This window comes from Petaurus breviceps, unplaced genomic scaffold, assembly GCF_028583685.1.
Source record: "Petaurus breviceps papuanus isolate PSGF00001 unplaced genomic scaffold, PetGlider_PUasm1.0 90822, whole genome shotgun sequence".
NCBI classification, from domain to species: Eukaryota; Metazoa; Chordata; class Mammalia; order Diprotodontia; family Petauridae; genus Petaurus; species Petaurus breviceps.
This window is the reverse complement of record NW_027187351.1, coordinates 8778989-8803003: the sequence shown is the minus strand read 5'-3', so window position 1 is coordinate 8803003 and position 24015 is coordinate 8778989. Positions and strand designations below refer to the sequence as shown.

Sequence of the window (24015 nt, the reverse complement as noted above, 5' to 3'; positions counted from 1 at the left end):
TGTATAGGATACTTAGGAAATTAGCGTTAAATTATTTTTGACATTAGCATAATAATGAATACATAGTGTTTTAAGTGTAAAACATTTTAAAATATGATTTCAATTTAATACAAAAATTTTGAGAAGTGTGCTATTATTACCCCCAATTTACAGAGGAGGAAAATGAGGCAGATAGCTATTAGTTGTCCCAGGGTCATGCAGCTAATAAGTGGCTGATGAAGGTTTTGAATCCAAGTTTTTATAATTTAAAGTCTAGTTCTCTATTACATAAACGCATTGCCTCACAACTTAACTGTGTGTCCCTTGACAACTCACTAAATCAGTGCTCTTTGAAACTCTCTAAGACTATAGTTTCACAAAAAATGCCAACCTTACTTGGCAGGAGGAATTTCCTCATTCGACCCTTTACCTATATTTATTAAATCACAGGCCCTGTTCTTACCTGTATCCCTATTTATTTTAACTACTGGCCTTTCTGTGTATTTTGTAATTCTGAACGGGGAAAAAAAAATAGCTCCTGTAATGCTTTTACCTAAAGACACTTGACATGTGTGAGTACCTTTCTGATTATAGACTGATAATGAGATAATAATAAGAATATAAATAGTAAAATTAGGGAAATTACTTCTTTTTTATAGAGAAAAGTGTGCTGTTTTGGAGTCAAGATTTGGGCTTAAATCCTGGCTCTGGTAGTTACTGAATTACCTTGGGTAAGTCATTTAACATGTTTGTGCTTCAAGTTTCCTTTTCCAAAAAATAATGAAATTGGAGTAGATGACCTCTTGTAATAGTAATGTAATTTAAAGATCCCCCTGTATTGGCTTAGTTTTCAAACTAATTGTGTTAAAACCCAGAGCTTGTGAATCCCACTTGTGAGATGGACTTGTTGACATGAAAAGAGAGGGCTAAACTGGGTGGAGCTGGTGATGTAAATTTAGAGAGACACAAGAAAAGAGAGGGCAGAAGAACTTTTTGGAAGCATCACCTTTGGAGGCAGAGAGAGACTGAGAGGATTGCTGAGGGCCACTTTGAATTGCCCAGGACTTTTGAGAGCTGCCACCCAGAGCTGCCAAGTACTGAGGTGACATGGCTGTTATGCTGGTACTTAGTCTGTCTGTTTTGATGTTGTTTTGCCAGATCTGTCCACTGGTGAAGGACAGTGCTATTGTTGCAGAGGTCTTGGAACCTTGCTGTTGGTTCAGAGCTCCTGAGACTGTTCTGCAGACAGAAGTGAATTCTGTCCACTGGTGAAGGACAGTGCTGTTGTTGCAGAGGTCTTGGACCCTTGCTGTTGGTTCAGAAGCCCTGAAGATGGATTTTCTTGTTGTATGTTTACAGAAATTCTGGAAGAGTGTTTTGCTAATGTTTTCAGGGGTCCTAGGACTCTTCTGCAGACAGAGAATGAATTAACGAAGAGACTGGCAATGTATCTTGTGGCCTTGCTAAGCTTTGTCTCCCCAGGAACAAAGATTGCTGAGAACTTGCCTCTTGTCAAGATGATGAAAAGACCTCCATTTGGGTATTAAATACTGTGCTTAAGCTTGTTGTAACTCTGGGGTAGATTCAATTGTGATCCAAGGGTGGGGAACTTTTGACCTTTGTGTGCTCTGTGATTGAACAAATGAATGTACTTTACTTATGACTGGAAACTAATCTCCATTTGAGAACAAGGGCTTTGTGATGGACTAATGAATGTATAGCCTAGGGATGGAGTAGTATTTAGAACAGGGACTTTGTGATTGATTAAATGAATGTAATGTCCAGGGGTGGATTAAATCTCATTTGGGGGGGTAGTACTTGATTAAATCACACTTGGTAAATACTGTATTTTGAATTATGCTATATGTTGATTTTCTCCTTTCTTAATTTGTCACTAAATAAAATGGAGAGCACCTGTGCTGGTATTTTGAACCTTGGGAAGTTGCCTTTGCTTGGCATTACATCTCTAAGATCCTTCCAATTCTGTCTATGATCCTATGATTAGGAGATCTTATGGAAATACCTCAAAAATAGTTACACACAGAACATTAAGTGGCAGTGATGACACAACTTTGAAATTGTCATCATAAAATATTCAGAATGATTTTCTGCTCAAAGAAAACAAAGTAGCTTTATGTTTTAAACCTTTAGATTCTCCTCTCAACTCATCAAGTGACTATGAGAATTTTATTTAAATGCTCTATTTCAGTTTCTGTTTACATAGAATGGAAGTTGAAGTAGTTGGAAAAGATGGAAGTAGTTAGAATAGATTATCATCATGATTGCTTCTACTAGGATTCTGTTACTCTAGGTTGTGACATCTGTTTGCCCAGGCACAGAGTGGAGAGCAATTTATCTGTTTCACCTCACACTCATACATACCTACTTGCATGTTTACATAGACACACATCAATTCCTTAGGACAAGGATGGATGATAGAGAAAATGAGGATAATAAAAAAACTTATTTAAATACTACTTTGGCAAGTAGGTGGTGCAGTAGCTAGAGCACTGGACTTGGAGTCAGAAAGACCTGAATTCAAATTTGACCTCTGACACTTACTAGCTGTGTGACCCTGGACAAGTCACTTAACCCTAGGGGTTTGCCTCAATTTCCTCATCTGTAAAATGAACTGGAAAGAAAATGATAAAGCACTCCAATATCTTTTCCAGGGAAACCCTAAATGGGGTCACATAGAAAGGGACAAGACTGAAACAACTGAACGACAGATATTGCCTTAATGTCTTCAAAAGTGTTTCCCTACATCATCTTATTTTAGCCTTACAATAGCCATGTGCAGTACGTATTATAAATCATATTATTCTCATTTTATAGATGAGGAAACTCAGTGACACAGAAGATAAAGGATTTGCCCATGATTACATAGTAGGTCTCTCAGGAAGAATCCTATTTCTTTAGATCTAGCACCCATTCCATTAAACCAGTTTTTCTAATAGCATCCACATAGATAATTGTAGTTGCTGTGTTTTGACCCAATTATTCCACAGGTGTTGGGTAGCTGCAAGGGTATATGAATCTTTGAGCCATGTGAGCCATTAGATATAGTAACTACAGGATTCATCTACGAAATCCAAGAAGGTTCATGATAGAAAGGGAAAAGCATTTTTTTTCTATTTTCCTTAAAAACACTTGCTTGGACTGGGGATGGGAAGGTCAGAGGGTTGGGTAACAAGTCTATATAAGTCATATGTTATGAAGGAACAAGAAGTTGTGATGTATTTGGGTAAATTGTCATCTTAAGTGTGGAGTTTTTTCAAATTTTCATTTAAAAATATAAATATTTCTATCTTATCTTCATATTCCACAGATGGCCAGTCTTCTATGACAGTGTTAATTTATTACATTGCACTATCCATGAGCTTAGTCTCACTTTTCTACTGTCTTAGTGATTGTGTGAATGTTGTATTTATTCAGCTACCTGACCAAAAGAAAAAACCCAGAGGATAGTATAGAACTATTGTTATTTCTTTAAGGATTATCATCTGATCTGCTCCCTTCCAGTAAAACAGTGTGGAAAAGGATAACTGACTAAAAGCATATATCCCAGGGGCAGCTAGGTGGAGCAGTGAAAAGAGCACTGGTCCTGGAGTCAGGAGGACCCGGGTTCAAATCCAGCCTCAGACACTTAACACAAAAACTAGCTGTGTGACCTTGGGCAAGTTGCTTAAACCCAACTGCCCTCCAAAAAGCAAAAAAAAAATCTGGCCTTAGATCCTTGCTGTGTGACCCTGGGTAAGTCATGTAGCCCTGTTTGCCTCAGTTTCCTCATCTACAAAATAAGCTTGAGAAGGAAATGGCCAACCACTCCAGTACCTTTAGAGACGGCTAGGTGTCCAAAAAACTAGCTGTGTGACCTTGGGCAAGTCACTTAACCCCAATTGCCCTTCAAAAAGCAAAAAAAATAAAAGCATATATCCCAATATAATTCTATTTGATTTAAGTCAAATATCACTGAATAAATGACAATGATGAGACATCATAAAGGAGTATGAAATCCATATGTACAATAGAGTTTTGATTCCTAAAATATATCGCCTTGAAAATGTGGTGCCATTTTAATGTATAGCCCTACAGTGAAGAATTTCTTTTTTTGAAAATCAATTGGTAATTTACTGAGATTTCTTCATTATGATTAGAACATTATTTTATTATAGCATTACATTTCATGGGTCTCTGTTTTGTTTTTGCAAATATAAATAAGACAATATACATCTCTTCACAAAAATACATGCATTTCTGAAAAAAAGATGAGTGTAAAATGGATAAGGCTAAGGATTGAATTTGTGTCTACATATATATATATATATGTGTGTATATATATATATATATGTGTGTGTGTATATATATATATATGGAAAACTCCCCCAACCATAAAGGTATATCCTCTTCAATTTACATTCTTAGAACATTTTCTGGAGGAGTTGTGCAAAACTCAAGAAGACTCAGGACCAATGATCCATATATAAGAGTCTCTGAGGAATGCTTATTGACAATTTTAAATTGTAATATTATTTATGTTCTTATTGCATTTTATTTATTTTGTTAAATATTTCCCAGCTGCATTTTAATTTGGTTTGGACCACACTTGGGAGTATTGTGGAGCACCCTACTGCCCTGCTTCTGGATTTAGTCAAAGGGCTACACTTAAGGAAGGGCCACACTTGAGGACCTAGAGGGCCACATGTGGCCTCAAAGTCACAGACTCTCCACCCCAGGTGAGAGGTAGTTTAGCATAGTGGGTTGAGAACACACCTGGCGTCTGGAGCTGTTAGGTACAGTTGGGTTTAAGTGTGGCTTCTGACACATATTGGTAAGGTAACTCTGAGTAAGTCACTTAAAACTTCCCAGTACTAAACCATTCTCTACAGTAAGAAGGTGCTGACCTACATTGGTTGAATGTATTCCCTTATCCTGGGATTCTCTTTAACAAGGAAATCATAGACCCAATAATGATTCATATACAAATAAGAATAAAGGGGGGATTGGGACATAACATAACCTATATTATATTTATCACTTTTTCAGAACACCAGATTTTGATTCATGGGTAAGTCAATTTACCTTGTTGACCTCAGTTTCGGTATCTGTAAATTGGAGGGTTGAACAACTATAAATTTAGAGAAGAAACTACAGAGAACATCATTTCCAACTCCCTTGTTTTTCAGATGAGGAAATGGAGAGTCAGTGAGATAAAATGATCTTTTTGAGGTTACATGAATAGTAAGCATAAAATACAGGATTCATTTAGATGTTAGACTCCAGTGCCTACCTACATGAATTCTAATTTACCTTTCAGATCTAGCTCCTACCACTGTGAAAGTTTGTTTGTTTTGAAAGGAAGGCCCCTGAATTTATTAATCCATCAGTATTAAAATGAGCTTACAACCTGATCACGGATTTAAACAAAAAAACATACTTGAAAAAAATGCTAAATTTCATCTATATACATGTTTGTACATGCTTCCATAAGATACTTGCTTTTAATTATTTAAATACTGATTATACATACATATGTCTAATTTTTCTTTAGAGCCAGAAGACCTGATTTAAAGATCTCCTTTGGCATTACCAATTTGACCTCACTCAAATAAATCACTGAACCTCCCTTAACCTCAGTTTCTTCTTCTGTAAAAATGAGGGTATTGGATTAAGTGATTTCGAGTGTTTTTGAGCTTTAAATGGACAATCCTATACAGGCTTTCTACCCGTATGACTAGCATTTTGCCTTGCTAGAACTTAATTTTTCAATCAATAAATGAAGAGATTGACCTTTGAGGTTCCATTCTATCCCTCATTCTAAGATTCTGTATGCATAAGCACTGATGATTCCTGCAAACCTGGGGAGGCTTCCAGGAGCTTGGGAGCAAATCATATATCTCTCGTTAATGCCCAGCCTAGCAAAGTGAGGGAAACCTCATCAGATAAAAATAACTTACAGAGTTATGAATATTTTAGGCATTTTCAGTCATTTCCTCAATATTCACAGATCATACTAAGGCAAAGGGGAACTGTGAAATTCAAGCAGAAGGAATAACCAAAATGATAAAATCACAGATCTTTGAAATATTAAAGTATGTGTGTATGTGCGTTCATATGTGTGCACATGTATATACATTACAAGACTGTATTTTATGAATAATATGATTGCATAGAATTGTTTCTAACAAGTGTACGTTACTTTATACCCTTGAGGATTCCCATAAATTTTATCTTTGGGTCAAAGAAAATCAAGTTCAGAACACAAACCCAACTCAGTCCTTTCAATCAAATTCTGACTGCCTGGGTCAGTGACGTCTTGGGTGTCCCAGGAGAACCCAGTCTTGGCAGAAACAAAAAACAGGACCCCGGCAAAATTCCAGAGTTTCATTCTAATTGCTCTGCTCATTTCTCTCCCCACCATGTGAGCCCAGGTGCTTTGGAGAATTGGTGAAGGGGCAGAGAGAGACGACTTCATTTCTCTCTTTCTCTCTCCATTGCAAATATTTTAACACCCTCTAAGGTATAAACAGAGAGAATTAAGCACTTTTTTTTTTCCCAAGGGAAAGGGGCTTTAGCTAAGAGACTACTTTTAACTTTTATATACTTCGTTTCCATCCCCTGTGATCACCTAAAAAGGTAAGATTGCTTTTCTATGAAATTCTTTTAGTATCACTAATTTAGCCATTTAAATGGAGGACAGAAGAGACTAGTATGAAGCAACAATAAAATAAAATCAATCTCAATCAATAAACATTCATTAAGTGTTTTTTCAGGCACTGTACCAAACCTGAGGATACAAAAAGAAACAAAAGACAATCCATAGCTTCAATGACCTCATCATTTTAACGGAAGGGAAAACATGAGCACGAATATATACAAAGCAAGCTAGAGAAAGGAAAACTAGGAGATGACCGAGAGGATGGCGCTAGAATTAAGGCCTGAGGAAGGCTGCATGCAGAAGATGGGATTTTATTTGGAATGCAAAAAGTCAGGGAAGACAGTACGTGGAGATGGGGAGCATTCCAGGAATGGGAGGCGGTCAGAGAAAATGCTCCAAACCAAGAAAGATGGAGTGTTTTGTTTATGAACTAGCAAGGAGGAAACTGTCACTGGGTCAAAGAGTATGTGGTGGAGAGTAAGGTATAAGAAGACTGGAAAAGTAGGGAAGGCAGGAGGGGGCTTTGAATATTCAAAACAGTAGATTGTATTTGATTCTGAAATGAGTGAGGCAGCTTGGTGATGTGGTTGAATCTGCACTTTAAGAAAATTACTTTAGGGGCTGAATGGAGGATGCATTGGAACAGAGAAAGATTTGACTCAGACAGGTCTATCAGAAGACTATTGCAATAGTCTAGGTGTGAGGGGATGAAGGCCTGCATTAGCGTGGTGGCAGTGTTATAGGAGAAAAGGGGACATATTTGAAAGATGTTGCAAAGGATGAATTGACAAACCTTGGCAACAGAATGGAAATGGGGGTAAGAGAGGAGTCCAGGATGGCTCCTTAGTTAAGAGTATGAGGGACTGGGAGAATAGTGTTGCTCAGTGGGGGAGGGTTTAGGGAGAAAGAAAATGAGTTCCATTTTAGACATGTTGAGTTTAAGATGTCTACTGGACATCCAGTTCAAGATGTCTGAAAGGCAGCTGGAGATGTGAGATTGGAGGTCAGCAGGGATATTAGGGTAGGATAGGGTGGATTTGATAATCATCAACTTAGTAATTAAATCCAAGAAGCTAATGAGAACACCGAGTGAAATAGCACAGAGGGAGAAGAGGAGAGGGCTCAGAACAGAATCATTTGGATCAAATTATTTTAGAAGGTGTGATATAGAAAAGAGCCCATCAAAAGGAACTGAGTAAAAGTGGTTAGATGCGTAGGAGGAGAACCAGAAGAGAGCGATTCCACGAAAAGCAAGGGAGAAGAGATTATCTAGGAGGAGATAATGATGAATAGTGTCAAAACCTATAGAGAGTTTGAGGAGAATGGGGACTGAGGAAAGGTCATTGGATTTGGCAAATAAGAGATAAACTATAATTTTGGAAAATGCAGTTTCATGGGAATGATAAGTTTGGAAGCCAAGATTTTAAGGAGTTGAGAGTGAGAGATGATAAAGTGAAGGTACCTATTGTAGACAGCCTTTTCCAGTAGTTTAAGCACAAAAAAGTAGAAGAGATATAGAATGATAGGGGAAAAAGGAAAAAAAAATATCAAGTGAGAGGTTTTGTTTTATTTTGATTTTTGGATAGAGAAAATATCGGCTTGTTTGTAGGCTATAGGGAATGAGCCAGTAGAAAAAGACAGATTGAAAATGTGATAAAGTGTGGACGACAGGGCAATCACCTGGAGGAGACAGGAAGGAATGGGACTGGCTAAGCAGGTAAAGGGGTTAGCCTGGGTCAGGAGTAAGACCACCTTATCTCCTGAGACTGGATTGAAGGAGTACATTGTGGTAGAGGAAATCTGAATGATAAGGAAGAAGGAAGAAGAGGAAACCCATAATGAATGGCCACAATTTTTTCTATAGGATTGTTTAGCAGTGGGAATGGGGGTGATCCACCCAGTTGAAGCCCAGATGAGGTTATAAAACATAAATTTGTAGCAGACCCAGTTTTTTTTAATGTTATAAGAGCTCACATTTATATAATGCTTTACTTACAAAGCTTTTTAGACAACCCTAAGAGGTATAATCATCCTAATTTTATACAGGGTAAAACAGATTATGGTACTTGCCAATGTCCACACAAATAGTAAGTCCCTCAACCTAGGTTTCCTGATGCCAAATCTAGTTCTGTTTCTACCATGCTTGCTACCTCCAAGCATATTACAAAATACTGAAGATTTTTAGCTTCAGATTTGCAGAACTTCCTAAAGTTGTGTAAGGAGTAAATGATATATATGTGTAAATTGCTTTGGGAATGTAAACAATTCCAGATGTTTTATAATTATTATTATTATTATTATTATTATTGTCATCATCATTTTGACATCTTTTATTGGTTTAGTTAAGAAACAAATAGTTGCTGTTTCGAAATTCTATGTTTAATATTTGTTGGACTATTTCTTAGGCGAGTGTAATGACTGCATTTTGTAAGTGAACAAAAAGGTTGAAATGTCAACTCTTCATCTTCATTATCACCTTTGCTCATTGTGATTGCTGTTGGAGATGAAGTTGTGCCTAAGGAGATAGAGGGCCAGCTTTAGAGTAAGGGATTAACTACAGTTTAGTAATTTTCAATCATGTTCAACTCTTTGAGATCTCCTTTTGGGATTTTCTTGACAATGATACTGGAGTGGTTTGCCATTTCCTTCTCCAACTTAGTTTATAGATGAAGAAACTGAGGCAAACAGGATTAAGTGACTTGCCCAAGATCACATGGCTGGTAAGTGTCTGAGGACAGATATGAATTCATGAATATGTCATCCTGACTCCAGGCCTGGAGTAGGGAATGCCTAGGTTCAAGTCACATATCAGACAGAAATTGACTTTTCAGTTGTGACACATTACTTAACTTGTCAGTGATCCACTTTATTCTCCTCCACTACAAGTTATAGACTAATTTCTGATCATATTGATGGAGGGCATTTTTATACTAGTATCTCCCAAATAAATGTAATCAAAGATCTTCCCTTTATATAATACATACACATACGTATTTATATATGCATACATATATCATCTATTTATATAGTATTCATTTATGCTATATCAAATGGATTATATTAGAATGTACACATGCATAATTATAAATAATAGCTAATGGCCAAAAATACTTTTTTGGTATATATACAAATAAATATATATATATGTATACACACACACACATACATACACACACACATATGCCTTCAGAAAAACAAATCAAGTCAACTACTTTCTAAAGGACTATTTTACCTGAAACATTACAGACGTCTTCAAGAACTGCCCAAACAAAGTCACATCCATTTGTGCCATTTATACATTGTTCTCTCAAGTGTGTACAGTCAGTGATCTGGGCTGTAGATTTCTTTTCTAAGCGCAGCACTAAAACTTTAAAAGCAAATACTACTGACTCAGTGTCATAGTACATGCATATATGCATTCTGTAGATCCAAGTTTTTCCTACCAAAAAAGAAATCTATCTTCTGGAAAGGAAAGAGTTATAAAAGCTTATCATTGGCAGCAGCAGATTTATTATAAAATGTCTATAATTGTTTTAAAAAATCATTGATTTAGTCATAGTAATAGACTTGATCTTGACAACAGGGGGAAATGGAAAGAGTGGTCATGCATAGAAATATAACATAAAAAAATTTAAATGACCAAATAGATACAACATTCTTTTGATCCTGTGTCTTTATTTTGGGTACACAGCTTGAACATACACACAGGTAAAACAAACAAACAAAAAACCTGGCACATTGTCCATCAGACTATAGAAAACTAAGGAAACCATAATGTTTTTGTTGCATCTTAATATTATTTGTCAGTGCTTTAATTAGAAAAGATTAATTCAGATGCAAGGTATTAAAACATTCAACTTAAAATATTGAGTCAACTACAGACCTATTTTTAAATCAATTTGCAAAAACAAAAATAAGATGGAAATGAAAGTCATACAGCTTTCTATCTATTTCTTTATATTATCTGGCACTCTAGACCTTTTTACTATCCTTCCACAGGATTCTCAACTCTGCTCCATGGATTCCAGTTAGTGGTAAGTGATCTTTGTTTTTATCTTGACCTAAATGAGTCCTCCATATTACTTTTAAGCAATTTACATTCTAGGTTGCCTGACTCCTGCTCATCTTTTTTTTTAAACAATCGGGGTTAAGTAACTTGCTCAAGGTTACACAGACAGGTGTTTCTGGGTGGGTGCTAAGTGTCTGGGCCTGGATTCGATCCCAGGTCATCCCGACTCTGGAGCCAGTTCTCTTACTCACTGTGCTACCTGGCCGCCCCCTGCTCATCTTCTTTAACTCCCTTAAACTGAACCCCAGACTCTACCCTTAGAAACCTGGGCTCACAGAAGTCAATTATCTAGCTGCAAGCATTTATCAAGTGCTTGCAATGTGTCTAGCTAACTTCTGGCAATACAAGAAAAAAAAAGACCACAAAGATAAAAACGAAAACAAAAGTTCTCCAACCTCAAGAAAATTACATTCAACCATGGGAGACAAAATACAATCATGAGCACAAGATTTATATAAAATAGATGGAAAATAATCTTAGAAGCACAGTATTAGTAGTTGTAGGATAGAGCAGGAGTAAAAAGAATGGGAATGTAATCTTGATATGACAAGGGATAGCACTTTAGGCTTGGGAGACAGCCAGTGCAAAGGAAAAGAATCATAATAAAAAGGCCAGAAACTTTTTTTAAAAAATTGAATCTTGGAAAAAAAGAGTCTAAGTTATGAAAAGAATTAAAGGCCAAACATTGGATATTCAAATTTGGTCTTGGAGGTAATAGCAAACCACTGGAGGCTATTGAGCAAGGAGTGAAATATTTAGACTTCAGATTTAGGAAAATCACTTTGGAAATTTATTGGAATATGGATTGGATTTGGAAGACATTTGAGGAAAAGAGATAAACTGGAAGGCCATTGAAATAGCCTAGTCATGAGATGAGAACCTGCAATATGGCGGTGGATATATTAGAAGAGAGATGGGGCATATATGGGAGATATTGTGAAGGCCGGCATGATAAAACTTGGAAACAAATTAGATATATGAAGTGAATGTGAGAGAACAATCTAGAATGACACCAATTTGGAAGCCTGTGTGACAGAGAAGATGATGAGACCTTCAAGAGTAATGAGGATATTTGGAAGAGAAGAGAAGAAAAATGATGAGTTCAATTTTGGACATGCTTAAGTTGTTGATAGGATACACAGTTTAAGATATTTGATAAGCAGATAGTAATGTAAAATTGGAGATCATGAGAAAGGTTGGGGGGTGGAGCCAAAATGGCAGAGTGAAATCAGGGACTCACCTGAGCTCTCCCACAAACTCTATCAAATACCTTTTAAGAAGTGAATATGGACTTCACCACGAAGATGGCGTCTGGCAGCAGGACAAAAAAACCTGGATTTCCATCAAAAGTGGGACAAAGACGAATATGAGTAATTTGCAAAGAAACGACTTAATGAAGAAAGAGAGAAAAAAGATAGAAAACCAGTGCAGCTTGTCAAGCGGGAGCTCTTATGACACAGGGACTATAAGGCTGACTTGGAGTCCAAGCTGGGAAAGACCATTGTTATCACCAAGACCACCTTGCAGTCTGAAATGGGAAGGTATTACTGCAATGTCTGTGACTGTGTAGTGAAAGACTCCATCAACTTCTTGGATCACATCAATGGAAATAAAAATCAGTGGAATCTGGGCATGTCAATGCGTGTGGAGTGTTCCACCTTGGATCAGGTGAAAAAACGCTTCGAAGTGAACAAGAAGAAGATGGAAGAAAAACAAAAGGACTATAACTTTGAAGAGAGGATGAAAGAGCTCAGAGAGGAGGAAGAGAAGGCCAAAGCCTACAAGAAGGAGAAAAAGAAGGAGAAGAAGCGAAGGGCGGAAGAAGACGACATTTGAGGAGGATGAGGAGATGGCAGCTGTTATGGGCTTCTCTGGCTTTGGTTCCACCAAAAAGGGCTACTAATTCCCTCTGAACTTGTCTTATTCCCAAGCCTGACTCTGTGGGATCACTAACATCCAAGACATTTGGGGAAATTCTTCAAAGACCTGACATATGGAGAGAAGAAAGGCATGTATTTCTCTCCCTTACAACCAGTGTGGCCAGGATCTGGAGAAGTTGGGTTCCAGCCCTCTAATTTTCATATTTGATGGAGCTGCAGCTCATCTGTCCTAACTTCCTAATAAAAAAGAAACCTCCCACTCATCAGCTGCTTTCCCGAAGCTCTTCCTGCATCCAGCCTTCTCTCTCTTTCCTTCTCCCTCCCACAATGATTGTCATAAATTTACCCACATTTCTGCTTTTGTTCTCTTCAAGCCCTTGCCTTCTCTACCCTACATCACCTTACACCTCCAGTGTTCTGGCTGTTTACTCCTAATGTTCTGTGGCCATGTGTCTGCACATATAGTGTTCTGCCAGGTACTTGTGTGTGTGTGTGTGTGTGTGTGTGTGTGTGTGTGCATGAAGAATTCCTGTAGAGGGCTGGAGCCCGAGCCATAAGGCCACAGCTGCTCTCATTCCTGATGTCTTGGGTTGCAGGTACCTCCTGTGGCTTGTTTTAGAGCATGTAATGGGGAATTAAATGAATGAGTGTTTGCCATGGTTAGTTTCTGGTGAGTTATTTGACCTTTTTTGTTTAGTCCAGCTTTTAAATTTGTATCTTTTAAATGAAATTTACTGTTTTTGTCTTCCTTGTATTTAGGCTCCAACATGAGTCTTAACTGATGCAAAAAGCCCCAGTGTGGGATTTTGTGTGTGCCCAGGGACAAACTAACATATAGAATTAAAAAGAAAAAAGTAAAACAAAAAAGTGAATATGAACAAATTCTAGAGTGGCAGAATCTGTAGAGACAGTGTGACAGATTACCACTTTAAGAAAACCTGGAAGGTAGACAGGAAGGATATGTTGCACCAAGCTGGGAGAGGAGCAGTCTAGTTCACAGCACGAAGGCAGACTCAACCATAGCAAAGCCAGAACAGACCCCAGTGGGCAGAATCCCTGGCAGCAGTGGCCATTCCCAGACTTCTCAGTGCAGGACAGGGCTCTATCAGAACTGGGTGAGAGAGAAACATAGTCCTGAACAGGGTCTGCAGTAGCAGCATCAGCTACTCCTGAGAATATCAGCCCACAGACTGAATGTTTGAAAGTCATTTATTTAAATTTCCAGAAGCTAAGATGGCTGAGTAAGCAGTAAGTCACTCTCACTCTCCCTTGTTGACCTTGGAAAACTCAGAGAATATTAAACCAGGAAAAATCCTGGAATAGTGGAGCCAGCAGAAAGATGGAGTATTGTAGTCTTTTAGCTCAGGTGACTAAGGGATTAATGGAAAAACTCCCTCTTGCTGTGACTGAAAGGGACCAGTACAAGATGGGAGGCATCACAGCACTCCAGCAGCAAGCCCCACCTCAGTGAACTAGTAAAAGATACTAAGTCCCAGTGTGGAGGAGCAGGAAAGCACCAACACCAGGCAGACACCACCTCTAGCTCAGCACCAAGTAAACTACCAGACCATGACAGCATACCCTTGCCAACACCTCAGGCCCAAGCACAGAAAACCAATAACTAGAACCCTAGCCCCCAGGACAAGAATTCTGGGACAGTGCCCCCTGGGACCCAGAAGAAGAAATCTAATTTAAAAGCCAAAAAAAGGCAAAAAAATAAGAGCAAGAAGAATAAAAAAAAACCAGTGACCATAGAGAAATATCTTGGTGACAGGGAAGATAAAAACACAAATTCTGGAGAGGACAACAAGTCAGTCCCCACATCCGAAATCTCAAAGGGGAATATGAACAGGTCTCAATCCCAAAAAGTCTTCTTGGAAGAGTTCAAGAAGGATTTTAGGAGTCAAATAGGAGAGGTAGAAGAAAAATCTAAAAATACAATTGACAAAATGGAAAAAAAAGTACACTGAAGAAAACAAAACAATTTTTTAAAAAGTAGAATGGGCCAAATGGAAAAGGAAGTACAAAAGCTAACTGAAGAAAACAATTCATTGAAAATTAGAATTGGGCAAGTGGAAGCTAATGATTCTGCGAGCCATCAAGAATTAGTCAAATAAAACCAAAGAATGAAAAAATAGAAGAAAATATAAATTATCTCTTTGGAAAAACAACTAACCTGAAAATAGATCCAGGAGAGATAATTTAAGAATTAGTGGTCTACCTGAGAACCATGAGAAAAAAAGAACCTGGAAGCATCTTTCAAGAAATGATCAAGGAAAGCTACTCTGAGGTCCAAGAACCAGAGGGTAAAATGGTCATCAAAAGAATCCACCAATAACTTACCCAAAGAGAACCCAAAGTGAAAATGCCAAGGAATATTGTAGCCAAATTCCAGAATTATCAGATCAAGGGGAAAATACTGCAAGCAGCCAGAAAGAAACAATTCAAATATCATGGAACCACAGTCAGTATTATGCAGGATCTTGCAAATTCTACCTTAAAAGATCAGAGGGACTGGAGGCAAAAGGAAAATGAGTTAGGATTGCAACCAAGGATCAGCTACCCAGGGAAACTGAACATAATCTTTCAGGAGAGGAGATGGACCTCCAATGAAATAAGGGATTTCCAGACTTCCCTGATGAAAAGACCAGAGCTCAACAGAAAATTTGTTCTTCAAATACAAGACTGAAGAGAGACATAGAAAGGTAAACAGGAAAGGGGAAAAAACCAAACTTGTTATTTAATATGGCTAAACTGTTTACATCCCTACATGGGAAAATGATACTTACAACTCTTAAGAATTGTATCTTTATCACATCACACAGAAGGCAAATACACAGACAGAGGAGGGGGTGGTTAAGCTGATTTTGATGTGATGATAAAAAAACCTACTTGAGTGCTTAAAAAGCTTGTAATGGAAGAAGAGAAAAGGAGGAGGCAGAAAAAGTAAATTACATTACATAAAGAGGCAAAAAGACATTACAGTAGAGGGAAAAAAGGAGGGTGGTAAACACTGTTTGAACATTACTGTCATTGGATTTGGCTCTAGGAGTGAATAACATACTCAGGTATAGAAATTTAACTTGCCCTATAGGCAATTGAAGGGGAATGGGGAAAGAAAAGGAGAGAAGGATAGAAGAGAGGGAAGAAGTAGTAAAGGAAAAGGGAAAGAAAAGGGAGGGGAGCTGATTGATGGAGGCAGTGATCAAAAACAAAATTCTAGTGAGGCAGGAAAGGAAGAAAGGAGAAAGAAAAACATAAACAGGTGTGGGGATAGGATGAAGAGAAAAAGACAAATAGCAATCATAACTGTGAATGTGAAGGGGATGAACTCTCCCATAAAATGGAAGTGTATAGCAGAATGATTTAAAAATCATAATCCTGGGGGCAGCTAGGTGGCATAGCGAATAGAGCACTGGCCCTGGAGTCAGGAGGACCTGGGTTCAAATACGGCCTTAGACATTTAACGCGTGCTAGCCAGATGACCTTGGGCAAGCCACTTATCCCAACTGCCCTGCCCTCTCCCCTCTAAAAATAAAAAAAAATCATAATCCTGCAATATATTGTTTACAAGAAACATGTTTGAAACAGAGGGATACAAACAGGGTAAAGATAAAAGACTGGAACAGATTATATTATGCTTCAACTGAAGTAAAAATAAAAAGCAAGGGTAGCAAGTCTTATCTCAGACAAAGCAAAAATAGAACTAATTAAAAGAGATAAAGAAGGCAACTATATCCTGCTCAAAGGCCCCATAGACAATGAAGTAATATCATTACTAAACATATATACACCAAGTGGTATAGCATCCAAATTCTTAGAGGAGAAGTTTAAGGAGTTACAGGAAGAAATAGATAGCAAAACTATACTAGTGAGGTACTTTAATCTCCTCCTCTCTCACCTTGATAAATCTAACCTCAAAATAAACAAGAAAAAGGTTAAGGAAGTGAATAGAATTTTAGAAAAGATAAATATGGTAGACATCTGGAGAAAACTGAATGGGGATAAAAAAGAATATACCTTTTTCTCATTCTGCACACACACAAAAACTAATCATGTACTAGGGCTTACAAACCTCACAATCCAGTGCAGAAAGCTTAATGGCAAGCACAGAAGTAGTTCACACCTTGTTTCAGCTACTGATTTAGCACCTTGTTTTAGTTCAAGTTTCTTTTGAGCCTTGTATCAAGTCTATTAAGAAACAGAATGTGTGAACCCCAAAACCTGTGGACCCTAGAATTCATGAACTCCTGCAACAGGAAGGGGAGGATTTAATGCCATATATAAAGAGAGACCCAGGCTAGAGGCAGCAGAACTGAGGAGAGGACTCTTGTGGTGGCATAGTCAAGAAGGAGAAAACTTGTGGTAACCAGGCACTCTGTTTGTCTGCTCTGTCTGTGTTGATGTTTGTGATACTTTCTACAGAAGCCCTGGGACCTTACTGAAAATCCCTGAAAGAGGATTTTCTGATTGTGTGTTTACAGAAGTCCTGGAGGATTGTTTTGGAGGTCCTGGGACTTTACTCATGATTTGTGCTAACCTCGTGGACCTTGTTTGTGGGTCTGTGTTGATTTCTATGTTGATGATTTGTGTTGAGTTTTCAGACCTTGTTGGTGGGTCTGGGTTGATTTCACAGGCAGATAGTGAATTAATGATGGTGCTGGCAATGTACATGATTATTATTGTGGCTCTATCAAGCTTTATGTTCTAAGAATCGGGAACTGTGAAAGACTTGATGTGGATTGGACACTGTAAACTTCAATATGGAATGGGAATTGGACGAAAAATTGGACAAGGAACTGGCAACTGCCTGCCTTTGAACCCAGGTGACAGTTGGAGCTAAGATCATTGAAGAGGATCCATGGAAGCTGAGAGCCAGCCTCATCAAGCTGAAAGAAGACTTTACTTGGATACTGTGTACTGACTGAGAATATTATGATTTACTGTGACCTAGGGGTGGAGAACTTTGACTTTTGTACTTTGTGATTGAATTAAAGATTTTGTGATTGACTAAATGAATGGACTTTGTTTAAAACTATGTGGCCATTTTAGTGATAAGTTCTTGAGTTATGACATGGTGAATGCTGTATGTTGATTTTCTGTGAATGTTTTGCTCTGATTTGTTATTGAATAGAGAATTCTCTATACTATATAATCAGAACCTTGAAAGCTGTTCACAGAAGTAGTCCTCTGAAAAGCTGCTCGTGCATGGCTTTACAGAAAAGCAGAAATATCAAATGCATCCTTTTCAGATCATGATGCAATAAAAATTATTTGTAATAAATGGCCATGGAAAGACAAACTAAAAATCAATGGGAAACTAAATAATATAATCCTAAAGATTGAGAAGATCAAGCAAAAATCATAGAAACAATAAATAATTTCATCCAAGAGAATGATAATAATGAAAGAACATACCAAAACCTATGCGATGAAGCAAAAGCAGTTCTTAGGGAAAGTTCTATATCTCTAAATGCTTACATGAATAAAATAGAGAAAGAGGAGATCAATGAATCAGGCATGTGACTAAAAAAAACAGAAAAAGAACAATTTAAAAATCCCCAGCTAAATACCAAATTAGAAACACTGAAAATCAAAGGAGCAATTAATAAAATTGAAATTAAGGAAATTATTGAACTAATAAATAACACTAAGACCTAGTTTTGCAGGGAAAAATCAATAGAATAGATAAAACTTTGGTTAATTTGATTTAAAGGAGAAAACCAAATTATCTGTATCAAAAATGAAAAGGGTGAATTCACCACCAATGAAGAGGAAATTAAAACAATAATTATGAACTATTTTGCCCAAATATATACCCATAACTTTGACAATCTTAGTGAAATGGATGAATATTTAGAAAAATATAAATTGCCCAGATTAACAGAAGAGGAAGTAAAATACTTAAATAAAATCCATCTCAGAAAAAAAGAAATTGAACAATCTATCAATGAATTCCCTAGGAAAAAAATCTCCAGGGCCAGGTGGACTTACAAGTGAATTCTAAAAAACATTAAAAAAAAACTAATTCCAATTCTATTTAGACTATTTGGAAAAGTAGGTGAAGAAAAAATCCTGCTGAATTCTTTTTATGATACAAATATGGTACTTATACCTAAACTGGGAAAAGTCAAAACAGAGAAAGAGAAAGAATAGGGCTGGGTATATAAAACTGAGAGTCATCTCCATAGATGGAGATGATAATTGATTGGATTCAAGCTATTGAAGTTGATGAAATCACCAAGCAAGTTAGTATAGAGATAGATGAGGGTACAGCATTTGAGACTTTGATTATATCTACTATTAGTGGGTATGACCTGAATGAATAATTATGAAAGGGGACTGAAGAGAGTGGAGACAGGAAGAAGGAAAACTGGAAAAGAACAGTGTTTTATTAAGTTCTGGAGAGAAAAGAGTACACTGGAGAAAAGTATGATATATATAGTGTCAAATGCTGCAGTTTGGTCAAGATAGATAAAGACTGAGAAAAGGTCACTAGAATTGGCAAATAAGAGATCATTGGTGGCTTTATAGATTGCAGTTTCAGTTGATTGATGTGGTTGGAAGTCAGATGACACTCTGTTTAGAATATAGTTAAAGGAGAGGAAATAGAAACAGGTTTTGCCTTAACTTGCCTGGAACTAGGTCTCTACCTTTCTTCCTTACTATTTCAAAACCATACTGCCTAAAATGGGGCCATACTCCTTTTCTCCCTCCTCCACTGTATCTTGAGATTTGCATTTGAGCCTCTAGTTTTCTAGCTTCTTTTTATGTATTGTCTCTTATCTTTTCAGGTATTGTCCCCATTAGAATATAAGTTCTTTGAGTTGAGGGATAATTTTGTTTTCTTCCATCCATGTGCTCTGGCATACAGTAATCATATAATTGTTTTTAATTAACTGTCAAAAAAATCATAATGAGCCAAGTGGAAGAATTCCATAGTGTTTAGTGCTGGCCTAGAAGTCTGCATAACTTGGGTTTAAGTGCTCCTTCTTACAAATACTGGCTATATGATCTTGGGCAAGTCACTTAAACTCTGGGTGCCCTAGGCTCTTCTCTAGGACCCTAAGCTGATAATGATTTCCCAATCTATTTCAGTGGGAGGAATTCTTATTCTACTAAATTCACAACTCTACAACATAATAGGCCTAAATTCTCACTGCCCTACAAAATTCAAATGTTTCTAGCATAACACAAGTTTTCAAATCTAGTACATGATAAGTGACCAAATGATGTTATAGTTGAAAGGCTTCCTTCCTTACTTCCTTCTTTCCTTCCTTCCTTCCTTCCTTCCTTCCTTCCTTCCTTCCTTCCTTCCTTCCTTCCTTCCTTCCTTCCTTCCTTCCTTCCTTCCTTCCTTCCTTCTTTCCTTCCAGGTCAAGGAAAAAAATTTTCCTTAACCTCCCATGAAACAAAATTTTGATCTATACACAACCGTCATAATAGCAAAGAGACTTTTGTTAAGAAAATCACTTGCTGAAAGGCAGATTATTCTCGATAGAAAACCTTCCCATAGGAAAATCTAACAAATTAATTAGATTTGATACCATCCATTTTCACAACTATAAATGAATATGCTATCAGAATAAAACCAAGTATAATTCTTTGTCACTAACAATAACTGTTGACTGGCAAATTCCAAATTTCCTTACAAAATTTTCTATTTCTGTATCATTGACCCCCCTATTTGAATATTTCCTATGATGTTTTAGACTTTTCAGGAAGATAACGGAGGTAAATATTGTCTACAAAATCAAATATAGATGTCCCATGGACTCAGTTTAGGTGAGTGACATGTAAGTTGTTAGCACCTCAAGATCTGCTCTATTCTTTCCTTTTTGAAAATCAATGCCATGTTTTTATATGAGAAATATAATTTTTTCATTAATTACTAAACATAATTATCTTTTGCTTCTTCTTATATATAGGGCAAGCTAGAGGATTTGATAATGAGAATATTCACTGACATTTCATTCCCAGAACCCCTTGTTATGTTACTGAAATCCAAAATATGAATCCCAAAACAATGGTTAGGGAGATAGTGGTAGTTATAAAGCTTATTAACTTCTAGAACCTAGAGTTGGGTATGGGGCTCACAATGCCACTCCAAAAAGAGAAGATGTACTTGCAGGAAAACATGCATTATAATAGCACCGAGAATCTACAGATACGCATTTTGAATAGTTTGATGTGTTACTCTAAGGTCTCCCTTAGTGTGCTGGTGAGTTTCTCCTCTATCCTTGCATATCTAGGAAGCCTCCTCCCCAATTCCCCACCCCACTTTGCAGTGACTGAATTAAACTCTCAAGCACACTCTGTAGGCTTTTCTAAGGGATATACTTTTGTTTTCTTCCATCACAGAACTTTCCTAGATTTCCTTCCTATATATGCCCACAGAAATAAAAATATACATACACAGTGGAAATGATAATAGAAGCAAATGGGGAGTGCAGAGATAAAATAAATGAAGTACATGTTAAGAGACTTGGATTTAAAAGAAACCAAAAACATTTTACGAATCCTTTCAGCAAACTTGCTTCATATATCATTCTTCTTTAGATGTGAAAAACATAAAGGAAGCTTCAATAACTCAATGCTTTCATTTACACTTATAACCATCAAACACCTGCTTGCTTAGAGAAGGCAAACAATTTACCAATCTTCTTCTTGAAGGCTAAAATAACAAGGACTAGGCAGAACTGAGGGAAAACAACTCTTCCTCAATTTAATTTATGGATTTGTCCAAATTATGAGAACAAGCATTTGAATAAGCTTCTTTAGTACCGTATGCAACAAAGCAAATCACTCAGTATTGAACCTTAAGATAAAGTGAACACCTGTTTACCCACATGTTAGAGTGTACCAAGAGCAAATAGCAATTAAGTGATAAATGATCTCTAGATTGTGAAACTCATCAGATATGTGATGGGAAATAGCTCATGGTGCTGTTAAAAACCTTTTACTCTACTTAATGTATACTCAAACATATGAAAAATGAAAATTATCACATTTAAAATATTTTAAAAGATAATGAGACATTAATATTATTTGTATTATCCTATATCTTATAGATAAACATAACACAAATTTTCATTATTAAAAGTCTCTAGCATATACTATATGTTATATTTTCCTTATACATATTTACTGGAAAATTTTGTAATATATTGTCTGTGCTAAATGCCTAGAAAGACATGGTTAGGATTAAAGGTTAGATTAATGAATGCTAAAGTGAAGTAATTTACAGGACAGTAGCAGAAGTATTGAATAAAACCCTGATTAAGTACAAGATTTATATTCTTTTGGGAGGAGAGACAGTTGAACATTTGATATTGACATGCTTGCTGTAACTATTTACTACATAAAAGTGTCCAGTTTGTAAATTGTTCATAGCCTGCATAATCTAAATAATTCAAAAAGTTGGAAACACTTACCTAGGAAAAGCACGAATAACATTCTGGAAGATTTGACCATGTCAAGCTGGAAGAGAGTAGTAGAATCACAGGGCTTTGCTCAAAGGAGCTTCAGAATGAGGTAACAGCACAACTCAAGCTGAACAGCTCCCTGCTGCTTATTGGACAGCTAACTTCAGATGTCACCACTCACTCACCAATGCAAAACATCATATATTTTTCTAATTGGCATTTGTTCTTGTTCCTTATTCAATTCTTCTTCAAAAACATATTCTAACAAGAAAGCTCACAGGCCTTTACTGGTCTTCTTGCTATCCCTAGAATGTGATATTTCATCTCCAAAGTCTAAGCATTTTCCCTAGCTGCCTGTCATGCCTGAAACTCTATTCCTGCTCTTCTCCACCTCCTGAAAAAACAATTTTATGATGGATAGGTCATATCTGTACATGTATGCCTTTTTAAAAAGATCTATATGCAGACATATATACACATACATGTAAATATATACACACACTCTCACATATACTATTTATGTATACATATACGCACATATACATACACAAATGTGTGTATGTACATATGTATGTAAGCAAATGTTGTATTTGGTCCAGGGTCACAAATGGTTCATAGATCTCCGTGATGCTTTTTGAACTATATTAAAATGTAATTGGGAAATGTATAACCAGATGAATAAAAACGCAATTAGTTTTAAAGTTAATTTGTGATTTTCTAATTCAATACGCACTCTACAGGGATCCGTTTCTATTTGAGTTTGACATTACTGCTTTATAATTTTACCTTTGTTTTATTAAGAATTTTCCTTTATAAATGTTTGTCTTCTATTTGGCAAATCCCTTTACCATCACTCTGATGTGCAGTACACATTTTCTGACATTCATAATGCATTCTGAGTTGTGACTTTTCTGTTTTTAAAACCCAGTCTCTATGTCCTAATTTTGACCCATTTTTGGCAAACATTGCAATGAGCAACTCTTGATTTCCCCCCCAATTCTCCTAGTGATTCTGTACCTAAATACTCTTCAATTCAATTCATTTCAATATGTATTCCCTAAGTGCCTTTTGTATGCTGAAGCACTGGGTATACTGAGAGAAAAAAAAACTACAATTACTGCCTCTAGTTTGTAAGAAAGGGGTAGTGATCTGGAGTAGACTTTTTCTTTTTGCCTTTTTTTTTGGAGAGGGGACTGCAGGGTCAATTGGGCTTAAGTGACTTGACCAAGGTCACACGGCTAGTAAGTGTTAAGTTTCTGAAGCTGTATTTGAACTCACATCCTCCTTACTCTACCAGCGGTGCTCCACCGGGCCGCTCCTGAAGTAGACCTTTGAGAAGTCATTTGGGAAGTAGCAGGGAAATATTTTCTTAAAGGCGTGAAAGACAGTGTCTCTTGAAAGCACCGAGATAGGAATTTGTGTTGCTATGTTGTAGCACAGACCTGAACAACTTGTAAACTTCTAAAGGCTGCAGATAAATTACACTAGAGACAACCCGATGCCTGGTTGGTTGTTGTGGGTCATGTGACAGCTTAGACTACAGAAAGACATGATAATTGGTTGCCATGGGTCACATGATAGCCACCCAAAGTCTATTTGCGGGTCTGTTTGTAACCTCTGTAATGTGTGTGGTTGCTAATCTTAGTTTTATTGGATACTTTTCTTGAAATTCTCTATCAGTTTACTATATCAGTAAATTAAAAAATAAAATTTTACATTTGCCAAACTATATTTCAAAAGCGAAAAGTAAAATCTACCCTCCTAGGGCCACCTCACATCAGAACTATTTTAAGAACTTTCTAGTTTAAAGACTGAACAAAAACAACAGCTCAATTTGACTGGAGATGAAAAAAATCATGAGGTAAGTCTAGAAGATTTAAAAAAAAGTTTAATTAGTTTCAGCTGATGGAGAGTTAACAGGTATTTAGCAATACTACTGAACACACGCGAGCGCAAGCACACACACACACACACACACACACACACACACACACACACACACAC

The 24015-nt window shown here is 36.9% G+C and overlaps 1 protein-coding gene and 1 pseudogene across 1 annotated transcript in view; one reads left to right on the top strand and one right to left on the bottom strand.

Annotated features, from left to right (window-relative positions):
- GFRAL (GDNF family receptor alpha like) overlaps positions 1–10044 on the bottom strand; it is a 32964-nt gene extending 22920 nt beyond the window's left edge. The window contains exon 1 of the mRNA XM_069070705.1: positions 9870–10044. Coding sequence (XP_068926806.1) covers positions 9870–10044 — 175 coding nt within the window. The remainder of the gene's footprint in view (positions 1–9869) is intronic.
- Positions 10045–11593: 1549 nt separating this feature from the next.
- On the top strand, positions 11594–12845 carry LOC138148065 (zinc finger matrin-type protein 2 pseudogene; annotated as a pseudogene).
- Positions 12846–24015: the final 11170 nt, after the last annotated feature.